The sequence below is a fragment of the Rhizopus delemar genome, genomic scaffold, assembly GCF_000149305.1.
Source record: "Rhizopus delemar RA 99-880 supercont3.4 genomic scaffold, whole genome shotgun sequence".
Classification (NCBI taxonomy): Eukaryota; Fungi; Mucoromycota; class Mucoromycetes; order Mucorales; family Rhizopodaceae; genus Rhizopus; species Rhizopus delemar.
In genome coordinates this window covers 480,537-500,374 of record NW_027137830.1, presented here as the reverse complement: position 1 = coordinate 500,374, position 19,838 = coordinate 480,537, and the positions used below count along the sequence as shown (strand labels likewise).

Genomic DNA, 19,838 nt, shown 5'->3' with positions numbered 1-19,838 from the left:
TTGTTGTCATTATCAAATTTTGCACGGATTACAAAACAAAATAACAAAAACGAACAAAAAAAAACATGATTATAATTTATTTAACGCTTACAATAGTATACACCTTGCAGCACCTAAATAAAACCCTCCTTTTACAAAAAAGAAACGGACAAAATTTACCAGCCGCACTATATTAAGCTTTTCTAATAGTTTTTAAAACAGCTGCTGTGTTCTTTCCGTTATCTGGCCTGCCCATTGGAGATTTACTATTGACGGCTTTCCTTTTATTGATAAACAGTGAGTCACTCGTGTTATGTCGCAGTTTGCAACCTTCAAAAGGGGCAGACTCGGTCTTGACTAGCATGTTCATTCGCTTACACTCCGTTCCTTTTAGTTCACACCGATCTCAGACGTGTGACTCTTATTTAATTTTATAAATAAAAATAAACTTTATTTACCAGTTTCTGAAAAGGGTGTATTTTATTTTTTTGGGAAAGCGGATCGGAGCTTACATGATATCACACATCCCGAAGAAAGGGCTTGTTTTGTTTCTCTTTTCTTTTCTTTTTTTTTTTTTTATTAAAATAGTTTTTTTATGACCGAAAATCAAGACTTTATTCAAGTTTACACAAAAGGTGTAAAGGCTTGGTTTCCGGATAAAGAAGAAGGCTGGGTTTCTGCTAGTTGCATATCAAATACAGTAGAAGGTGATAAAGTTAGTTTGAAATTCATAGATGATATAACCGAAAAAGTAAGAATATAAGCAACATGTATACATCTACTTGTTTGACTTATTCTATCCTATGTAGGAATATGTATTTGAGTCTACACTGAATGAGATCAAAAAAGTGGATGGTACAAACTTACCTCCACTTCGAAATCCGCCAAAGATGGAGTATACAGATGACTTGACGAACCTAAGTTATTTGAACGAGCCTTCTGGTATATAAAATTATACACCCTTTTCATATTAAACTAATATGTTTACCAGTTTTAAACACGATAAAAACAAGGTACATGCAACACTTGATTTATACTTACTCTGGTATTGTCTTGATTGCCGTCAATCCATTTGATCGTGTATCGCTTTATGAACCCGACATTGTACAACAATACTCTGGTAAGAGACGTGGAGAGTTAGAGCCTCACTTGTTTGCTATTTCAGAAGAAGCCTACCGTTGTATGATTCGAGAACAAAAGAATCAAACGATCGTCGTATCCGGTGAGAGTGGTGCGGGTAAAACCGTCAGTGCCAAGTTCATCATGCGTTATTTTGCAACAGCTGATGATCAAGAATCAACAGGAAAAGTGAAAAAGGCTGGGATGACTGAAGTAGAAGAGCAGATCTTGGGTAAAACTACAATTTTTTTTTCTTGATGTGCAGATGTAAACTTATTTTATTTACTAGCTACAAATCCAATTATGGAAGCATTTGGTAATGCAAAGACAACTCGAAATGATAACTCGTCTCGATTCGGTAAATACATTGAAATTCAGTTTGATGATTGTGCAAACATTGTGGGTGCAAAGATCAGAACCTATTTGCTAGAAAGATCAAGACTTATCTTTCAGCCTGAAACAGAAAGAAATTACCATATCTTTTATCAGGTAAAATACAGAACCTATATAAATCATCAAGTGAGTAACGTCGGATGTAGCTGTGTGCTGGTGTACCTGTCAAAGAAAGAAAAGATTTTGAATTGGGTAATTACAATGATTTCCACTATTTGAACCAAAGTGGCACAGGTGAAATCCCTGGAGTAGACGACAAGGAAGAGTTTGAAATCACACAAAAAGCTCTTTCTACCGTTGGCCTCTCTGTTGATCTACAGTGGAAGATCTTTAGACTCTTGGCTGCCTTACTTCATTTGGGTAATATCACCATCACCGGTCGTAACGATGCCATTCTCTCAGACACAGATCCTGCCCTCCAGACTGCCACTCGTCTCTTGGGTATCAATGCTGATGAATTCAGAAAATGGATTGTTCGCAAACAGATCATTACACGTTCAGAAAAGATCGTGACCAATCTCAGTCCTGCTCAGGCTCAGGTCGTCAAGGACTCTGTTGCAAAATACATTTATTCAAACCTGTTTGATTGGCTTGTAGGGGTTGTGAATGAAAGTCTTTCCTGCCCTGATGAAGACAAGATCAAGAACTTTATTGGTGTTTTAGATATTTACGGCTTTGAGCATTTCAAGATAAACTCTTTTGAACAGTTCTGTATTAATTATGCCAATGAAAAACTCCAACAACAGTTTAACCAGCATGTGTTCAAGTTGGAACAAGAAGAATACGTGCGAGAAAAAATCAATTGGACGTTTATCGAGTTTAGTGATAACCAAAAGTGTATAGAAATCATTGAAGGAAAATTGGGTATCTTGTCTCTCTTGGATGAAGTAAGAAGCAAAAGAAAAGAAAAGAAAGAAAAAATAACACGAATGATTAGGAATCCCGTTTACCTGCAGGCACTGATCAAGGATTTTGTCAAAAGCTTTACGACCAATTTACTGCCCCTGAACATAAAAACTTTTTCAAGAAGCCTCGCTTCTCAAATTCGGCATTTACTATTGCTCATTATGCTCATGATGTTCAATACGAGACTGAAAACTTTTTGGAAAAGAATAAGGATTCCTTACCAGATGAACATTTGGATTTGTTAAAGAAAGCAGAATTCAGTTTCCTGGAGGAGATACTTACAACCTCATTAGCTGCTGCTCAAGCTGCTGCTGCTTCTGCGGTAAGCCGCTTTTTCTTATGTCTATTCTCTTGCTGACTGCTTGATATTAATAGGATAATAAGCGAAAGAGTGTGATTAGAAAACCTACGCTTGGCTCCATCTTTAAGGTATAGAAAGGAGTTTTTGGAAAAAAAAAGTACCAACATATTTTATAGAACTCATTGATCAACCTGATGCAAACAATTGGAGAGACAAATGTACATTATATCCGTTGTATCAAACCAAACGAAGCCAAGGTAGCTTGGGAATTCGATGGTCCCATGGTGCTTTCACAACTTCGTGCTTGTGGTGTTTTAGAAACAATTCGTATCAGTTGTTTGGGATACCCTTCTCGTTGGAGCTTTGAAGAATTTGCCGAGCGCTACTATGCATTGGTACCCTCCAAAGAATGGGATACATCCAATATCAAAGGCTTCTGTGTCTTAATATTGAATGCTTGTATTCAGGATGAGGACAGATATCAAGTAGGCGAGAGCAAAATCTTTTTCCGTGCGGGCCAATTAGCTTTTATGGAAAAGCTGCGATCCGACCGATATGATGCATGTGCTACAGCGCTTCAAAAGAATATGAGACGATTTGTATATCGTCGCCGATACTTGCGTATCAAGGAGCTCATTATTCAACTTCAGTGTCTTGCTCGTCAAAGAGCTGCTCAGCAGAAATTACAAGACTTGAGACGAAACAGAGCGGCTATTGTTATCCAAAAGAATTTCAAGAGATATATTGTCCAGAAAGAATTCAAGGCCAAGAAAGAATTCGTCTTGAGACTCCAAAAAAGTATAAAAAGAAAACACTCTTGTAATCTCTTACTAAATATATATTTGAAGCAATTCGTGGCTATCAATCACGTAAAGAATACAAAGTATTGCGAGAAAACCATGCTGCTGTACAAATCCAACGTCATGCTAGGGGAATGTAAGTTACAAAAAGAGAAGAAAAGAAAAAGACTTAACTTTTATTGAAAAAGGCTTGCTCGTAAATGGTATAAATCACAAGTCGCACATATCGTTCTTTTGCAATCATGTGCTCGTCGTCGAATAGCTCGTAAACAATTCATGGCCCTTAAAGCAGAAGCCAAATCAGCAAATCACTTCAAGGAAGTATCTTACAAACTGGAAAACAAGGTGGTTGAATTAAATCAAGCTGTGGCTACCTTAAAGGCTGAAAAGGCTACCTCCGACCAACGAGTCAACCAACTCGAGGCACAAGTGAAGCAGTGGACCGAAAAGTACGAAAAGACTGAAAAAGAATCCAAAGGATCACAACTTGTTTTGAAGGAAGCACAAACCAGATATGAAACACTGGTACAAGCACATGAGAACATCAAAGCTGAGCATACATCCACGCTGGAGAATGTCAAGCGTCTGACAGAGGAAGTGAAGAATTTGAAGGAGCAGTTGAGTGAAGAAAAGGCCAAGCAACAAAAGAAAGAAGTGGTTAAGGAGGTCGTTGTATCCAATGAGTCAGAGGTCAATGAATTAAAATCACAAATTGTGGCCTTGAAGGCTCAATTGGCAAGAGCGATGCATACTCGAAAACAATCCCTTTCTCCTTCTAGAAACGGTGCTACGTCTAGAAATGTATCTCCTTCACCTATGCGTGGACGACAGGCATCCTTTAGTTCTTCAGAGGATCCTCTTCGACAGACAACCTTATTGACCAATAGAAGAACGCGCCGTAATAGTTCTGTGGATGTAAGTGGTGCGGGTATCAAGTCCTCGATTGATCGAATTCGTCTGGCTGAAGAATTAAGTAATGGAAAAGCACCTAGACCTACCTCGCTTGGTATTTATAACGCTAGTGGCAAGAATGGACGCTTAGATAATGTCTCTGATGATCCTGAAGCAGAGGTAAATTATAAAAATAATAAAATAAGTATTAAAACATATACATATAGATTGAGAGTATTCTTCGTCAAGAGGAGACAGTTCAAGAAGAAATCTTGGGTGGACTTGTTAGATCCCTCAAAATTCCTTTACCAAGTACACAAAATCCTCCCTCAAATAAGGAAATCATGTTCCCTGCTCATATCATTGGTTTATGTGTTACAAACATGTGGAAAATTGGGTACCACCGTGAATCAGAAAACCTGTTATTTGCTGTCATGGATGCAATTCAGAAGCAATGTTTGGTATAGTCTAAAAGAAATTTGTATACAAGATTTTAACTTTTTTTTAGAGTTTTAGCGGTGAAGATGCTATTGTACCTTGTGCATTCTGGTTGACAAACGTTCATGAACTTTTATCCATCATCACTCGTGCCGAACCTCGATTCCAAAAGGAATTTTACAAGGGAGGTCATCCAGTCAGTTGGAGAGAGCTCGAGAAATTGATCAGAGACATCAAATATGAATTACAGTGTCTCGAAGATAACATTTTTCATGCCTACTTGAAGGAAATTAAGAAATGCTATAGCAAAATGGTAGTTCCTGCCGTGATCGAAAGCCAATCTCTCCCAGGCTTTATTACCAATAACTCTGGCAAGTTTTTAAGTCGAATCTTGATGACATCAACTACACCTGCTTACAATATGGATGATTTATTGACCTTTTTGAATAAGGTACACAGAACAATGACCTGCTACTCTATTGAAACCTCTGTGATTCAACAAGTTTTGACTGAAGTATTGAAAATGACTGGAACCATGTCTTTTAATGATCTTTTGATGAGAAAGAATTTCTCTTCTTGGAAGAGAGGTAAGCAGATATTTATTTGTCGCTGTTCATAAAACTAATTTAAATTTGAAGCTATGCAAATTCAATACAATATCACTCGTATTGAAGAATGGTGTAAAGGTCATGATATACCTGAAGGCGACCTTCAATTAGAACACCTGACACAAGCTACCAAGCTACTTCAATTCAAGAAGGCCAGCCTGGAAGACATTGAGAACATTTATGAGATTTGCTGGATCTTGTCACCCACTCAGATTCAAAAGCTTATTTCCCAGTACCACGTTGCTGATTATGAAAACCCAATCAAGCCTGAAATTCTCCGTGCGGTAGCTGCTCGTGTGATATCTGGTGATCAAAATGATATACTTTTATTGGATTCAGTCCTTGTAGATACGACTGATGTGCAATTTGAGATACCAGGCCCACGTGAAACCAAGAACTATCTCTACTTGCCTGCTTGGATACAATTAAAACGTCTTCGTCGACTTACAGTGTTGGAAGAAGCAGTTGGTGAGAAAAGAAAGCAGGAGAGCGCCAGAACAGAGGCTATTATGGAAGAACCAAGTGAAATTTAAAAAATGGAGAGACTTTATTATAACATGTATTCTTATAATTTGTTTGTATATGCAAAAGATATATTTACACATACATACACACATACACCTATATATTTATATAGATAGCATATACTCTATACATAATTCTTTGATTAATTTACGTTTTATTATAAAAATAAAAACAAGTATATTATTATTTAATCTTGTCTTTCTACACACATCCAAGCATAGACAAAACAGAGAAAGAAAGCAACTTTTAAAAATAGATGTTATCACTATAGCCATTCTTTGTCAATCAAGTATTTGACAAGTAGTAGCTGTTATGTAATACTAGGCAAAGTGATATAAATTACTTGTCTTCTGTCTTTGCTGTGTCCCAATACTCTTTTATCCTTTCGGCCCTTGCTTTGCTTTTGTATACATCATACTGTTGATTGACAATAAAACAGTGTGATTAAATATAGTATGCAAACCTTTCATGAGCGAAACAGTGTTGTAATAATCAGAAAAAAAATGTGCTTGATGAAAGCTTACATGCTTATAGGAAGGGCTCAGTAGATGATAAAAGTTGGCTAAACTTGTGATGCCAACTTTTGTCTTAATCAGATAAGGTATCTTATTTTTCATTTCGGTTTTGTACTCAGCCTGACTGCAATCAATCATTTTTTTTTTAACTGAAAGTTTACTAGCAGCGGCAATTTTATTAATCCACAGTAATTTTCATAAGAACACCAATTCACATATTTATTGACTGCGAGCTTGTTATCAAAATAAAAATGAAGTTCCACGGTCAAACTGAAGATTGACCCTCTTTTTTATGATAGGAAAGTTGCTCACGATGAATGTAGCTAATATCGTAAGTATCAAAGCTGTTCAATTTACTGCTTTATTTATCATCAAAAGGAGAGAGGAAAACAACAAGATTTTTTTTTTTCAAGGAAGCGGTGGTCAAGGTGAAAAGTTAAAAAAAAAACACGCAAAATGATTGCTGAAAAGTTGGGGAGGGGCAATAAGCTTCTCAGATATGGACATCAACTCCCTTTAACACGACTACAGGGCAAAATCATTGCTAACCACCTGGTTCAATTAGACATATTAGAGTTTACTAGTAGATATGCATTGATAAGTCTATTGAAATGAATTACACGAGATTTTCTATTTTTAGGCAAGAGCTGTAAGTTGATTTATTAGAATTGTGATTGAGGTTGAAAAGTACCTACATTATTTGTTTGTTTAAATAACTATTATCTTTTCTCCTGACAAGTTGGGGTCTTATTGACATACAGCCCCTTTTTCAAATAAGGTTATGGCGTCAGTTTCAACCTCCTTTACAAATAGCCTCAATCTTGGTAACCTCCTCCGCAGAATAAAACTAGAAAAAGAAATCAAATCACAACTTTGAAAGCGGGTGGACTATTTTTAATTATCCAAGCATAATAGTACTTACAAATTTTTTCAATATTGCTAAATATAAGAAAGTAGACTTTAAGCCTTTATATATTAGCGGGAACAAGTTTCTTCTGAAGAAGTATTCTTCAAAAATGATTTTGAGGTTATGATTGAAAGTTTACTTTGAATGAATGAAGTATTCCGAAGTCAAAGCATTCGGTATCTTACTATTATTTGCTCTCATTATTCATTGTTCATCAGGCCCGTCACCACCAAGCTCTTTCTATTAAACAAGCGATATTTGTTTTGTTTAAATATAATCTTTTGTATAAGGTCCTATTGAGCGCATAAAAATAAAAATAATAGATACTTGCCCCAACCAGGTTAATGCATTAAGCTGATGCTAAGTAAACCCCCTTTGGGATCAAGGATAAAAATGTAAAAAAGAAGAGAATGAGTGGAGCCATCAAAGGAAAGTTAGAAGAATTGACTTAGACATATGAAAAGCTTCCGACCATGCGGGTGCTTGGTAGGAATCAGCTTGTCATGGTGCAACTGGTCTAATTCGTTCAGTATGAAGTATTTAATCGACCATCGCTGTGACCAGAATAGGGTTACCCAGAGAGATATGAAGGACCTAGCGGGAGCCTATTCATAGGGAATGGCAATGGATCTTTTATAGAGTCGGGTATAAATAAGCGTCAGTGCTAGTAAGGCAGTAGATGGCATGATTCTTTGTGAGGGATTGTGTAGGATGCTTGGAACATGGTACAGACTTGTCACCAGGTAGTCAGCCTAATCTCTACGGTATACAGCGACTACGTTCTGCATTGGACATAAGTAGCCACATAATGGGATCCAGAGACACAGATCGCCGACAGGTAGAAAGTAGTTCAGAGTTTCGGTTCTGCTGGCGTTTATTCAGATTTTGTTGTAGGAAATGCCGTTTAGTAGCCTCCATTATACAAGTACCGAGTTCCTCGGTGGTGAATGATGCTATCTTCCAAAGCGAGGTCTTAGACAGGAGATACCATTGGTGTCCTCTAGTTCATCGAATGTACGGTTGTAAGCGATTAAGCATTGTTTCTTTGAGTAGATGTAGATAATGAAAGCAGAGCTGTGTTTATAGAATACTGACCCATTCTGACATGAAAGTAGTCTAGATAGATGGAGTGTTACTTTAGTGGATGTCTTTCCTCGAGTGCCGTAAATACGTCTGGTACAGGTGTCTTGTGCTTCTTGAAGAGTATGGAGTTGAGAGATTGTGAAGCAATAGATATCCAAATTATATTCGAGCTGTGGTCGTACTATGTGTGCATAAAATACAGTCGAAAGAAGCGTGGAAAAACCAGAGGAGATGATAGCAAGTTCATCGTGACAAGAGCCTTATGGGTGTTGCATAGAATGAGTTCCTCTAGGTAAATATGTGTACAAAGTTTGAATGGAACATCAAGGTATGCAAATGTGATCTCCCGTGACAAGGACTGCCCTTAAAGTGTATATGATATAGGATCCATGTGAATGTTTAAATTACACACTTTGATGAATTCCATTTATATCCCATTTGCATACTACGACTTTCACATTTCTGCAATAGGTTAACCATATTCGATCGTTGTTCGATGAGAACTACATCATCAGCATAGAGCAGGCAGTTCAGATATGATATCATCTCCACTGGAGACATGTTAGAAGTGGGAGCTTGAAGACGTCATTAAGCGATATATGTTTTGACGCATGTGATATTTTTAATTCGCTCGAGGCGACATTAATTTTATAGACTTGCGACATTGATTTTCCTTCGTGCGATATTACTTTTTTGGAAATACTGCATAGAAACAGAAACCTTTCAAGCCCGATTAATTTTTTATCTTAAATTCTTTTTTATTTTTTATTTGTTTGTTTTCTCTCCCTATCTTTTCTTTTTTGCGTGTACATAATAATGTCTTCCCACTCTAACGAGCAAGACTCTATTAATCAACAAATGGAAGACTGGAACTTGGGTGTTGACTTGCAAAAAGAAAGACTTGTTGTTGGACCCAACGGAAACAAGATCTTGGTTGACTCACCTGTACCGTCAGAATTACCGCCTTATTCCGATCTGGGTGATATTTCCCCACACAACTTATCACCAAGAATATCAAGAGAACAACCACCAAGAGAAACTAGCAATATTACAGAACGGCTTCAAAAACCAAGAAGAGTTATTGGTAATTACAGTTTAGTGGCAACTTTGGGATCTGGATCTATGGGAAAAGTACGGCTAGCACTACATAACACAACAGGCGATAAGGTTATTTTATTAGTTAGATATATTAAACTATATTTTGCTCACTGCATATTCATTTAAATAGCTTGCAGTAAAGATAGTACCAAGAAGAGTACCAAATAAAGATAAACACAAGGATGAAAATCGAGAGATTAGGACTTTAAGAGAAGCAAGCATCATGCTACTCTTACATCATCCGTATATTGTCAGCCTTAAAGAGATGGTTATTATCGATCCGTATTATTATTTGTTTATGGAATATGTCAATGGCGGACAATTGCTGGATTACATTATTTCTCACGGCAAATTAAAAGAAAGACAATCCAGGCGATTTTCTCGACAAATCCTAAGTGCTTTGGATTATTGTCATAGAAATTCTATTGTGCACCGAGGTTAGACTCTCTTATTACTATTATTGGCTTAAATTAAAATATACATCATTAGACTTGAAGATCGAAAACATACTCATTTCGCAGAATGGAAATATCAAGATCATTGACTTTGGTTTGTCCAATCTGTTTTCTCCCAGATCAAGTTTAAGCACATTTTGTGGTTCACTTTACTTTGCTGCACCAGAATTATTAAATGCAAAAGCTTATACTGGTCCAGAAGTAGACGTGTGGAGTTTTGGTGTTGTCTTATATGTCTTGGTTTGTGGCAAAGTACCATTTGATGATCAAAATATGCCTGCATTACATGAAAAGATTAAGCGAGGTGTAGTTGATTATCCTTCTCATCTTAGTACAGGTAATAATATAGATACTGCTAATATAGATGAAACCATATTGACATACTACTTTGATTAGATTGCAAAAGTGTCTTGTCTCGTATGCTTGTTATCAACCCAGCCCATAGAGCAACACTCTCAGAACTTATGATCCATCCTTGGATGAACAAGGGATATGATGGACCTATTGATAATCACTTGCCAGATCGTTTACCTCTTTCATTACCTATTAACATGGAAGTTGTTCGACAAATGACAGGCTTTGAATTTGGCACAGAAGAAGAAATCAAAGAAAAACTTGAATCCATCATTACTTCAGAAGAATATCAAGTGGCCGCTCAGGTCCTTTTTGAGCGCACTGTTGAAACTCATCGCAGCCATCGTCAAAATCAACTTGCTTCTCGCTTTGCACCTCACACAAGATCTTTTGTTTTGCCAAACGAGGATCCTCAATCTATTCCAGCCGCCTATCATCCTTTAGTCTCCATTTACTATCTTGTCAAGGAGCGTATGGAACGTGAACGACTAGCATCCGAAAGACAATTATTTGAAGAGAATGGTCCACCTGTAACCTCACCTGATATGATTGTCAACCATCCATTGGACATCAGCGGCCCTTCTGGCATCTCTTATCACAAGAAGGGCAAGACACATATTCGTGTGGAAGATGAGATGAATATTGAATCAGACAACAAACGTCAGAGTATCATTGACATGGGCCTCAGTCGTCTCTTTTCAAAGACATCACAATCAAATCGACGTTCGATAGAAGAAGAAAATGAAAACAATACAGCCGAACCTACAGAAGCAGTACATGACAATGTCTTTCGCAGACTAAGCCTTGTTTTGTCTCGAAATGAAAACAAGCAACGAAAACCACTCGCAAGTCAACAAGTACCAGATATTACGGTCTCCACACCCATTCAGATCCCTTCTGCACATCACAATAAACCATCACTGCCACCACCCATTATCACACGATCCCTTGCAGCCGATGCTCCCACTCCACTTGTCCCTCGTTCAGAAATTCCGGACATAGTTCAGCGACCGAAAAAATCAAGCACACCTCGCCGTATGACTGTCGGTCAATCTCCATTAGACGTGCAATATCATCCAAAGAGTCCCATCAAACCCAAAACAACAGCTCAAGGCACAGCCGATGAAGACATCAAGCCTGTCTTTCTTAAAGGCCTTTTCTCAGTCACAACCACCTCTACCAAGCATCCTTCAGTCATTCGTTCTGATCTTATTCGTGTTCTTGAACGCATTGATGTCCGCTGGCGGGAAAGCAAAGGACGTTTCGAGTGTGTGCATATGCCAAGCATTGATTTAAAGAAAGTGGTAGATCAAAAGGACCAGGCTGTGCCCGTTCCAGATCTTGTTGTTCGATTCGAAATTTATATCGTCAAAGTACCATGGTTGTTGGGAATGCATGGATTGCAATTCAGAAGAGTTGGCGGTAACTCATGGCAATATAAAAACATGTGTAGTAGAATTTTAGCAGAGCTTAAATTGTAAAAGAAAACACAAAAAAATTTGTATAAACTATATATAAAGCAATAATCTATAAATAAAATCATGTAAAGAGAGAATAATAAAAGGGCTTTTTAATAAATATTTGAAGCTACTTTTTCATTATTCCTCTTCTTCCTCGTCGTCTTCATCTTGTTCTAATTTTCGTTTCTTGGTTTGTTTTCTTTGACTCATAAAATTATCTACAACTGTATCATACATCTGTTTCTGTAAAGATTTTGTTTTTTGATAATGTGCATTCACACGTAAAAGCTCTGATCGAAGTGAATTTACTTGTTGCTGCAATGATTCATTTGTATCACTTGGCTATATCAGCATATTAAAATATTGTTTTCAATGTCATTCGCTTTAATTACCTTTAACTCTCGTAAATCTGACACGGTTTTTCTAATTTTGTGTCTTTCAGACTCTGAAGAAAAGCTACCTTCTTCGATGGGTTGATGGTGAATTGACATGTCCTATAAAAAAAATAAGATGGCGAACACCTTTGATGTTTCTTTTATTTACCATGGCTGTATTTTGAATGATGTGTAAAGAGGTACTGCGACGTTCTTCTTCAAATGTAGACATCATACGCTTCAGTGGCGCCCAAGGCATAGGCAAGGTATTTGAAGCATTAGGTTGTAACTCAATAGGACGTAAAAAGCAAGAGACGTGTGTGACAGGTCCCTTATGTAAAGAGAACGTTCTTAAGCTCTGTCGACTGGCCACATCCCACACAATACATTCGCCATCCTCTGCACCCGATATAAGTAGTGTTCCGTCAAATGATAAACTCATACTGTGAATGGTTCCTGTATGGCCAGAAAAGATAGAGCCTAGACTAGGCTTGTTTTGTTGTTGATGCTGATCTTTAATACCCACAGATTCCACTCGACCCATTCCTCCAATGCTTTCGTAGGTTTGATCTTGGCGACGTTTATAAAGATCGACAGAGTAAATCTTATCTTCACAGGCTGCAAATAACATTGTTTCGGAAGGATTCATTAATACACTAGAAACCGGTTTAGGAAATAAAAAGGTTGTCAAGAGGTGACCTGTTGCCATATCCCAAAGCTATCATCTTTTTAGGTGAGTAAAAAAAATGAAAATAGAACATAGCGTATTCCTTTTATTCACCTTGACTGTATGATCCAAACTTGCCGTACATACACGTGCACTTGACAATTGCCCAAGACCTACATAGACATCTGTCACAGGCAATGTGTGATCTGACCAAGAATATAAGGGCGCAGGACGGTCCTCTTCCACCAAATGAGTCAATAACCAAACACTGACCGAGGCATCCTCACTCGCTGTCAACAAGGTTGAGTCATCATAACTAAATACCAAGCGATGAATCGGTCTGTAGTGTGCCTCAAACATACGCATCAAGTGACCTGTGGGTATATGCCACAGATACACCTTACCAGCGGCTGTGGCAGCGGCCAGATACTGACCCTGATGAGAGGCGGTGACACTAATCATCTTTTCACTTGTAATCATTTTGTGCATCACTTGATCCTTATGAAACTGATACACGTTGAGAATCGCACGATCCGTTTGAGCTGACACAACAGATCCCACTTCGAGTCCGTTGCCTGGTTTAGACACAACAGTTAAACCACCCTTGAGTGACTGACTTTGTTTGAACGAGAAAAGGCTGGAGCCAGAACGAATGTCCCAAACGTGAATCGTGTTGTCAGTACTGGAGGCGGATAAGGCTACTTCGGTTGCCATGGAAAAGGTGCTTGTGAAAAGAAGAAAGAAATGAAGGGAAAAAAAGAGTTATGCAAAAAGTAGAGTGTTAAGCCACAAGTTTTAAGAGACAGATAGGACAGTCGCTGATGGCTTTTTTTTTTTTTCCTCCTCAGCTAAAAAAATTGAGTTATGAAAATACAATGTATTGGGCGTGTACAGAATCCTGCTATAAACCATAAACCATAGTCTTTGCACTTCAACTTTAAAATAAAAACTGGATTTATCACGCATTGATTTGTATTGAAAATAGAATTTTCTAGCCCAATTCATGTCTCACTTTGTATATTTTGTATCAAAAGAATGTTATGAGTCAATTGATACTAAATTATTTCTGCTCGATTATGCTTGGACTTAATGTTATGCTTTTTATTAGTAAGACATATGCCTTTATCATATAAACAAATCATACTCTTTTGTCTGCTTGCATCTTTGTATGGTACTCCAAATACAGCAGTCGCTTTGCTATTCTGTAGCTAATCCTATGGTCAGAAGGGAAGCTGAAATTACAGTTTTTTTTTTTTTTTTTAATATAATAAGGATGTTAATGACACAGAACTCTACTTTCTTTACTTAAATGACTAATACGAACTTATATTCAAGGTGATGTCTTTACCATGTATGAATAACAATCTCATAATGGCTAAGTAAATCCTCAAAAAATGAGAGCGGTGTCCATTAACTACTGATGCCTTTTTCAGACCCGGACAGTTACGATAACAGAATAGAAACTGGAATAAAAGGAGATGCTGTATGTGAAGGCAATAAAGGATTCAATCCGAGTAAACCATGGTCCAAGCAGAGCCTTTGTTATAACATAAGGGTAAACATAGAATATACCGAGACTACATTGATGAGTGAATAGTCACGCAGTTGAACCTTATCACGTCTAGTGGAATGACAACAACAGCAGGCAGGAAAACGAAAATCATGCAAGTTGTATAAAAATGTATGCCAAGAATCGCAGCTATAGGAATACCGTACTTGTTTCTTTCTTTCTATTCTTCACCGCTTATCGCGATGTCGAACTAGACCAACTTCTCAAAACATAAAACAATTCAATAAATGTTATTCTGTATTAAACTACCTTGATCTTTACTGAAACAAAAAAAAAGCAAAGCAAGATAGGAGTCAATGATAGATATAACCTACGAACAAGAAGCTCAAGAATAAAGGAATTCAAGGATTTTATTTAAAGCAATCTATTTATATAACTTTTTTTTATCACCATTAACTTCCATATAAATAAACCATAAACTCAGAGCATTTGATAACTTGGTGCCTAAGCGTTTTAATAAGCTTTTGTGGTGCTATATAAATAACTCTTATTGTTCAGTCTATGAAAGTGCTGAAGGAAAGGGATAGAATAAGATTACTTTGGAACGAACACTTATATTTCAGAACCAATAAACTAATCAGTGAACTTTAAACAGTATTATGGTCATACAAATTAACAACTAATATTATCATCATTATCTCAAGTCACTCTTCCTACAGTTGAGATTAATTAAATCTCCTGGTATTTCTTGGTATTCTTGCTTCATTCGCAACTCTGAACACGACCCTTTTAGCTTACGTTCTAGTGATGTCTCATGATAGTAAACTTATCAAGATACATTGCCGTGGATTATTACAGTGAAAGTAACAGTTGCTATTACTTTTTGCTTTGTCCTTTTTTATAACCTTCTTGCGCCTCATGTTTCCTTTTTCTTTTTTTATTCTTGAAAATTTAATAATATTTATAAATAATTAAAGCTTTAGAACTTTATTCAAAAGGGAATATGACAAATTAAAATGACATAAGCATCAAAACAAGAAAAAAAAAAAGCTTGCACTTTTAGCAGAAAGCACAAGCAAAAGGGATTTACTGAAATCCTGGTTTTTTTTTGTTTTTGTTTTTTTGCTGTTCAGGTAATTGCATTTGTAGGAGTAAGGGTTTTGATTAAATAGAAAAGTATGCGCGTTTGCAGCAGTAAGGGTTTTTGCTGTTCAGAAAAAAATGTTATTATTTTAATCTCAAGAATTAAATGATGCTAAAATGTTATGTGTAGTCAGGTCTTTAATGCATCAGGTTTTCTATTACTGCGTTGCATATACAAGAAAACAAAAAAGCACGAGTCAATTGTACTTGTTTTCTTTCAAGTCACATAAAATTAAAAGTCACATTTATTTGAACCAATCAAAGAGCGACTACTAAAAACTGAAAAAACCTTTTTTTTTCCAGTGGTTGAAGGATCCCTTTCACACTTTCTTTTTTTTTTCTTACACTTTTAAAAAAGAAACCTTTTCGGCTGTTGAACGTTCCATTCGTCACAGTCAAGCCCATCATCTCGCTAGAAACCGTTGATAAAACAGCCCTTGTACGTGGATTTTTTAGTTGCGTACAATATTATATACCTTTTCGTCCCCCCTAGTACATATGGTTAACTCTTACACACCTGGTGAAAATTATTCTGCTCAAGAAGGAGCTTTTGAAGGCCCAGAGAAATTGCTCGAGATCTGGTTTTCTCCCTCTCCTGAAGGTATGAAGGATCATCAAGATTTGTCATCAGGCGAAGAAGAAGAAGAAGGTGTGTTTCGTCCAGATGGATTAAGAGTGATCCCTCGACCCATGTTGGATAAAATGTTATCACTTGTTAAATGTACTGTGTTGAACATGATTTCAAACAAGGAAGTGGATGCTTATGTGTTAAGGTAAGAACTGGATGGGTTGAATGAAAAATTTTTTTGACACTTTTACCAGTGAATCTTCTATGTTTGTGTACCCACACAAGATCATTTTAAAAACATGTGGTACAACCACTCTTCTTTACGCTGTTCCTCGATTACTAGAGCTCGCAAGAAAATACTGTGGATTTGAAAAGGTCTGGCGCGTGTTTTATTCTCGAAAGGCATTCATGTTTCCTGAGCGTCAAGTGGGCCCTCACCGCTCTTGGGAAGAAGAAATTGAATTTTTAGAAAAGTACTTTGATGGTGGGTCCAGTTACAAGATTGGAAAAGAACTTCAAGACCAGTGGCATCTTTATTTGACCAAACCTCTGGATGATGTCTTACATAAACGAAACCAAAAGAACCCTTATTTAAAAAGCGTGATGAAGGAACATGAAGTCCGAAGCGGAGCCAGTACACCGGCCACCTCCGATTCTGAAGATCCCTCACCTTTTGGTAACGCAGGCCATTCATATCCCGATCAAACCGTAGAAATCCATATGACTGGATTAAATCAAGAAAAGATGAGGCAATTCTTTTATCATCACCCTGAAGAGACACCTGCTGGTCTTGAAGGTGGTGCCTGGGTTGACAGACAGACTGGTATCGATCAACTTTATCCTGAAGCCCAAATTGACTCTTACCTCTTTGAACCCTGCGGTTATTCCAGCAATGGATTGTGGCAAGATCGTTATTTTACCTTCCACGTGACACCGGAACCCCAGTGCTCCTATGCCTCTTTTGAAAGTAACATACCCGTCGAACAATCGCACGCACATGAGCAAAGACCGATCGAGGCCTTAATCAGTCAAGTGTTGAATGTCTTTGACCCTACTTCTTTCACTGTCACTTATTTTACTTCTCATCATCAAGAACATCACAGTCATAGCCATATGGTTCATTCAATGTCTGCCTTAAATGGTTATAAAAGAACCAACCGTATTCTATATGAATTTGACGGCTATGACTTGGTTTATGGTCATTACGAGAAATAATGAAATAAAAAAAATTTTTTATTTGCTATAAAAATATTGTACTATGTTTGTACTACATTTATCTCCTTTCAATTAATTCTCCTTATTAAAATCCTGTTTAAATCTTTTTTTTTTTTTCTATTTTTCTTTCTTTCTTTTTATTCTAATTTATAAGATGCGATTAGAGCCTACTTTAAAAGTATCGAGATTAGCGAAATATATTATTTTTATCTATGTTGTCATATCGCTTGTCTATGCAACACATCATTATTTCTCTATCCACCATTCATCTGTTGATTATAAAGGCAGTTTAAATAACAACTTTATTCATAATGATGAATCATGGTCAAGAAAGCAGCAAATTTTGCAGCGACTTGAAAATATTGAAAAACAAAAAAAATTGGATAAAACTACGACTTGGTCCATGAAAGGTAAATTGATACTCTTTTTTATATAAAGACTAAAATCACTCATCCTTCCCCTTCTCCTTTCATTCTCCTTTTAGGTGGTAAATCACTTCATACAATCTCACATCATTTCATGTCATCCAAAATATTTGCAAGCAGTATGGGGATGGACCATGTTATTCCATATTATTTCAAGGCAACCAAGGTTCATAACACACAAGATATTACTTTGGCAACCTTGGTGACCCGTGACCGATTTCATGTATTGAGTAGATTAGCAACCAATTACCAAGGTAACACATAACAATAAAAGAGAGAAAAATGCAATTATTTACGCATTGCTTAGGCCCTATCTCTGCAGCCATTCATGTCATGGACAATAAAGAAAAAACCAAGACGATTGGGGAGTTGAATAGGATTTATAAATCAAACCCAGACATGCAAGCCTTTGTAGACGTTCATTTGATTGTGGACAAATACGATCGACAGTTCAACATGTGGAGAAATACTGCCAAGTTATTCACTCGCACAGATTATTTAATGATGCTGGATGTTGATTTCCATTTATGTACAGACTTCAGGAAATCCATCTGGGAAAATGCGGAACTCGCTGCCAAGCTCAAATCGGGCAAAACTGCCTTTGTGGTACCTGCGTTCGAGTACCTCGACCAAAAGGATGGCCTGGATTGGCGAACATTCCCTACAGAAAAGAAGAAGGTGTTGAAGGAGGTGGAAGAAGCCAAGCTGGATTCATTTCACTCTGCTTGGGTGAGTGGCCATGGTGCGACGAATTACACTCGTTGGTATTCTACCAATCAGGCTTATCCTGTTACTGAATATGAATACTCTTATGAGCCTTATGTGATTTATAAAAAGGAAGGAACTCCTTGGTGTGATGAAAGATTTATTGGCTATGGTGCTAATAAGGCCGCTTGTCTTTATGAAATCTTTGTTTCTGGTGTTGACTTTTGGGTATTACCTAATGATTTCCTTATTCATCAATCTCACAAGTATGCAAACCATGATCGTACAAGAGAGGTAAATAATCATAATTTATTACCATTTTTAATAACACTCCCTTTTCAATGCATACTTTAGAGAGTACATAATAAGGAATTGTATGCTAATTATAGAACAGAAGTCTGCTTAAGGTATTCAAGAAAATACGTTATCGAAGGAACTTGGTATACACCCGCTGCTGAAAATATGAAGAAAGTATGTACAAACATTCCCAAATGGAAATATCTTTCTGGTATTCCAAAGGCTCAAAGAGAAGCAGATGCAGCTGCTGAAGCTGCGGCAAAAGCAGAACAAGAGAAACTATTACAAGAATCTTCAACCTATCCTGAAGCAGAAGCATCTGCAATAGAAGCAGAAGAGTAGAAGAAGCAATTTTATAAAACATATACCCTCTTTCTCTCTTTTTTACTATAGAAAATATAAAATAAGATGCACAGGCTTTTTTTTTATACAGAAAAATATGTAATTAAAGCAATCGTACATTTACAGAAAATGTTATTAAAATGCGGAATTATTGGCTTGCATTAAAAAGAGTAAGCATGTGTAGATTACGATGGATATTATTCGTTTTGAATCATCGATGATTCTTCTAATACTCAGCAGTTGAGATGGCTTGTGAATAGATTAATACTAGACCTTTTTAGATGATATAAAATCATACAATAACATTTCTATTTCAATCGTTCAACTTGTAATTAAAAAACAAAAAAAGGAGAAAGAGATGTAAATTGGCAGGTAGGACAGGATAATTTAGGAAACACATTCGGACCCACAAAGTTGGACAAAATACGCCGTCGGTTCAAATAAGTTGATTGGAAAAAAGGTCAAATCATCTTTATAAATCATCATTAACTTGCTTTAAATTCTCATTTCTACAAGTTTCACAGACACGGCTTGGTTTTTTTACAATTAAATCTCATCGCTTGACAGGTTGTCGATGCTTGACTCATATTGAACTTCAGATACAAGATGAAAGGCATCAGTTATCCCAAACTGATTAAAGTTGTCACTGCATAGCTTTTAGGATGTGCTGTGCCCAGTAAAGATGAATCAATATCTTTTTTTATTTCTTTCTGTTTATATGGTATCTAACGTCGTCTTTAGTAAAAGAAACCATCCAAAA

At 36.8% G+C, this 19,838-nt stretch overlaps 5 protein-coding genes across 5 annotated transcripts; 4 read left to right on the top strand and 1 right to left on the bottom strand.

Moving 5' to 3' along the window:
• Positions 1–574: 574 nt before the first annotated feature.
• RO3G_05700 (uncharacterized protein) lies at positions 575–5,968 on the top strand (the record flags this gene model as incomplete). The annotated part of the gene is made up of 13 exons (XM_067660290.1): positions 575–730; positions 789–921; positions 971–1,330; positions 1,388–1,587; positions 1,638–2,378; positions 2,429–2,719; positions 2,773–2,826; positions 2,875–3,496; positions 3,547–3,634; positions 3,687–4,569; positions 4,617–4,850; positions 4,898–5,414; positions 5,466–5,968. The coding sequence occupies 13 exons, from the start codon at positions 575–577 to the stop codon at positions 5,966–5,968; spliced, it is 4,782 nt and encodes a 1,593-aa protein (XP_067516391.1).
• A 3,313-nt stretch (positions 5,969–9,281) lies between these two features.
• RO3G_05699 (uncharacterized protein) lies at positions 9,282–11,909 on the top strand (the record flags this gene model as incomplete). Its single annotated transcript, XM_067660289.1, has 5 exons — positions 9,282–9,596; positions 9,694–10,000; positions 10,053–10,355; positions 10,415–11,794; positions 11,893–11,909. 5 exons carry the CDS (start codon positions 9,282–9,284, stop codon positions 11,907–11,909), a joined length of 2,322 nt encoding a protein of 773 aa, XP_067516390.1.
• Positions 11,910–12,179: 270 nt separating this feature from the next.
• Positions 12,180–13,587, bottom strand: RO3G_05698 (uncharacterized protein; the record flags this gene model as incomplete). The annotated part of the gene is made up of 3 exons (XM_067660288.1): positions 12,180–12,326; positions 12,376–12,924; positions 12,988–13,587. 3 exons carry the CDS (start codon positions 13,585–13,587, stop codon positions 12,180–12,182), a joined length of 1,296 nt encoding a protein of 431 aa, XP_067516389.1.
• A 2,437-nt stretch (positions 13,588–16,024) lies between these two features.
• RO3G_05697 (adenosylmethionine decarboxylase) lies at positions 16,025–17,309 on the top strand (the record flags this gene model as incomplete). The annotated part of the gene is made up of 2 exons (XM_067660287.1): positions 16,025–16,299; positions 16,349–17,309. The coding sequence occupies 2 exons, from the start codon at positions 16,025–16,027 to the stop codon at positions 17,307–17,309; spliced, it is 1,236 nt and encodes a 411-aa protein (XP_067516388.1).
• Positions 17,310–17,712: 403 nt separating this feature from the next.
• RO3G_05696 (uncharacterized protein) lies at positions 17,713–19,078 on the top strand (the record flags this gene model as incomplete). The annotated part of the gene is made up of 4 exons (XM_067660286.1): positions 17,713–17,719; positions 17,794–17,988; positions 18,042–18,733; positions 18,794–19,078. The coding sequence occupies 4 exons, from the start codon at positions 17,713–17,715 to the stop codon at positions 19,076–19,078; spliced, it is 1,179 nt and encodes a 392-aa protein (XP_067516387.1).
• Between the last annotated feature and the right edge of the window lie 760 nt (positions 19,079–19,838).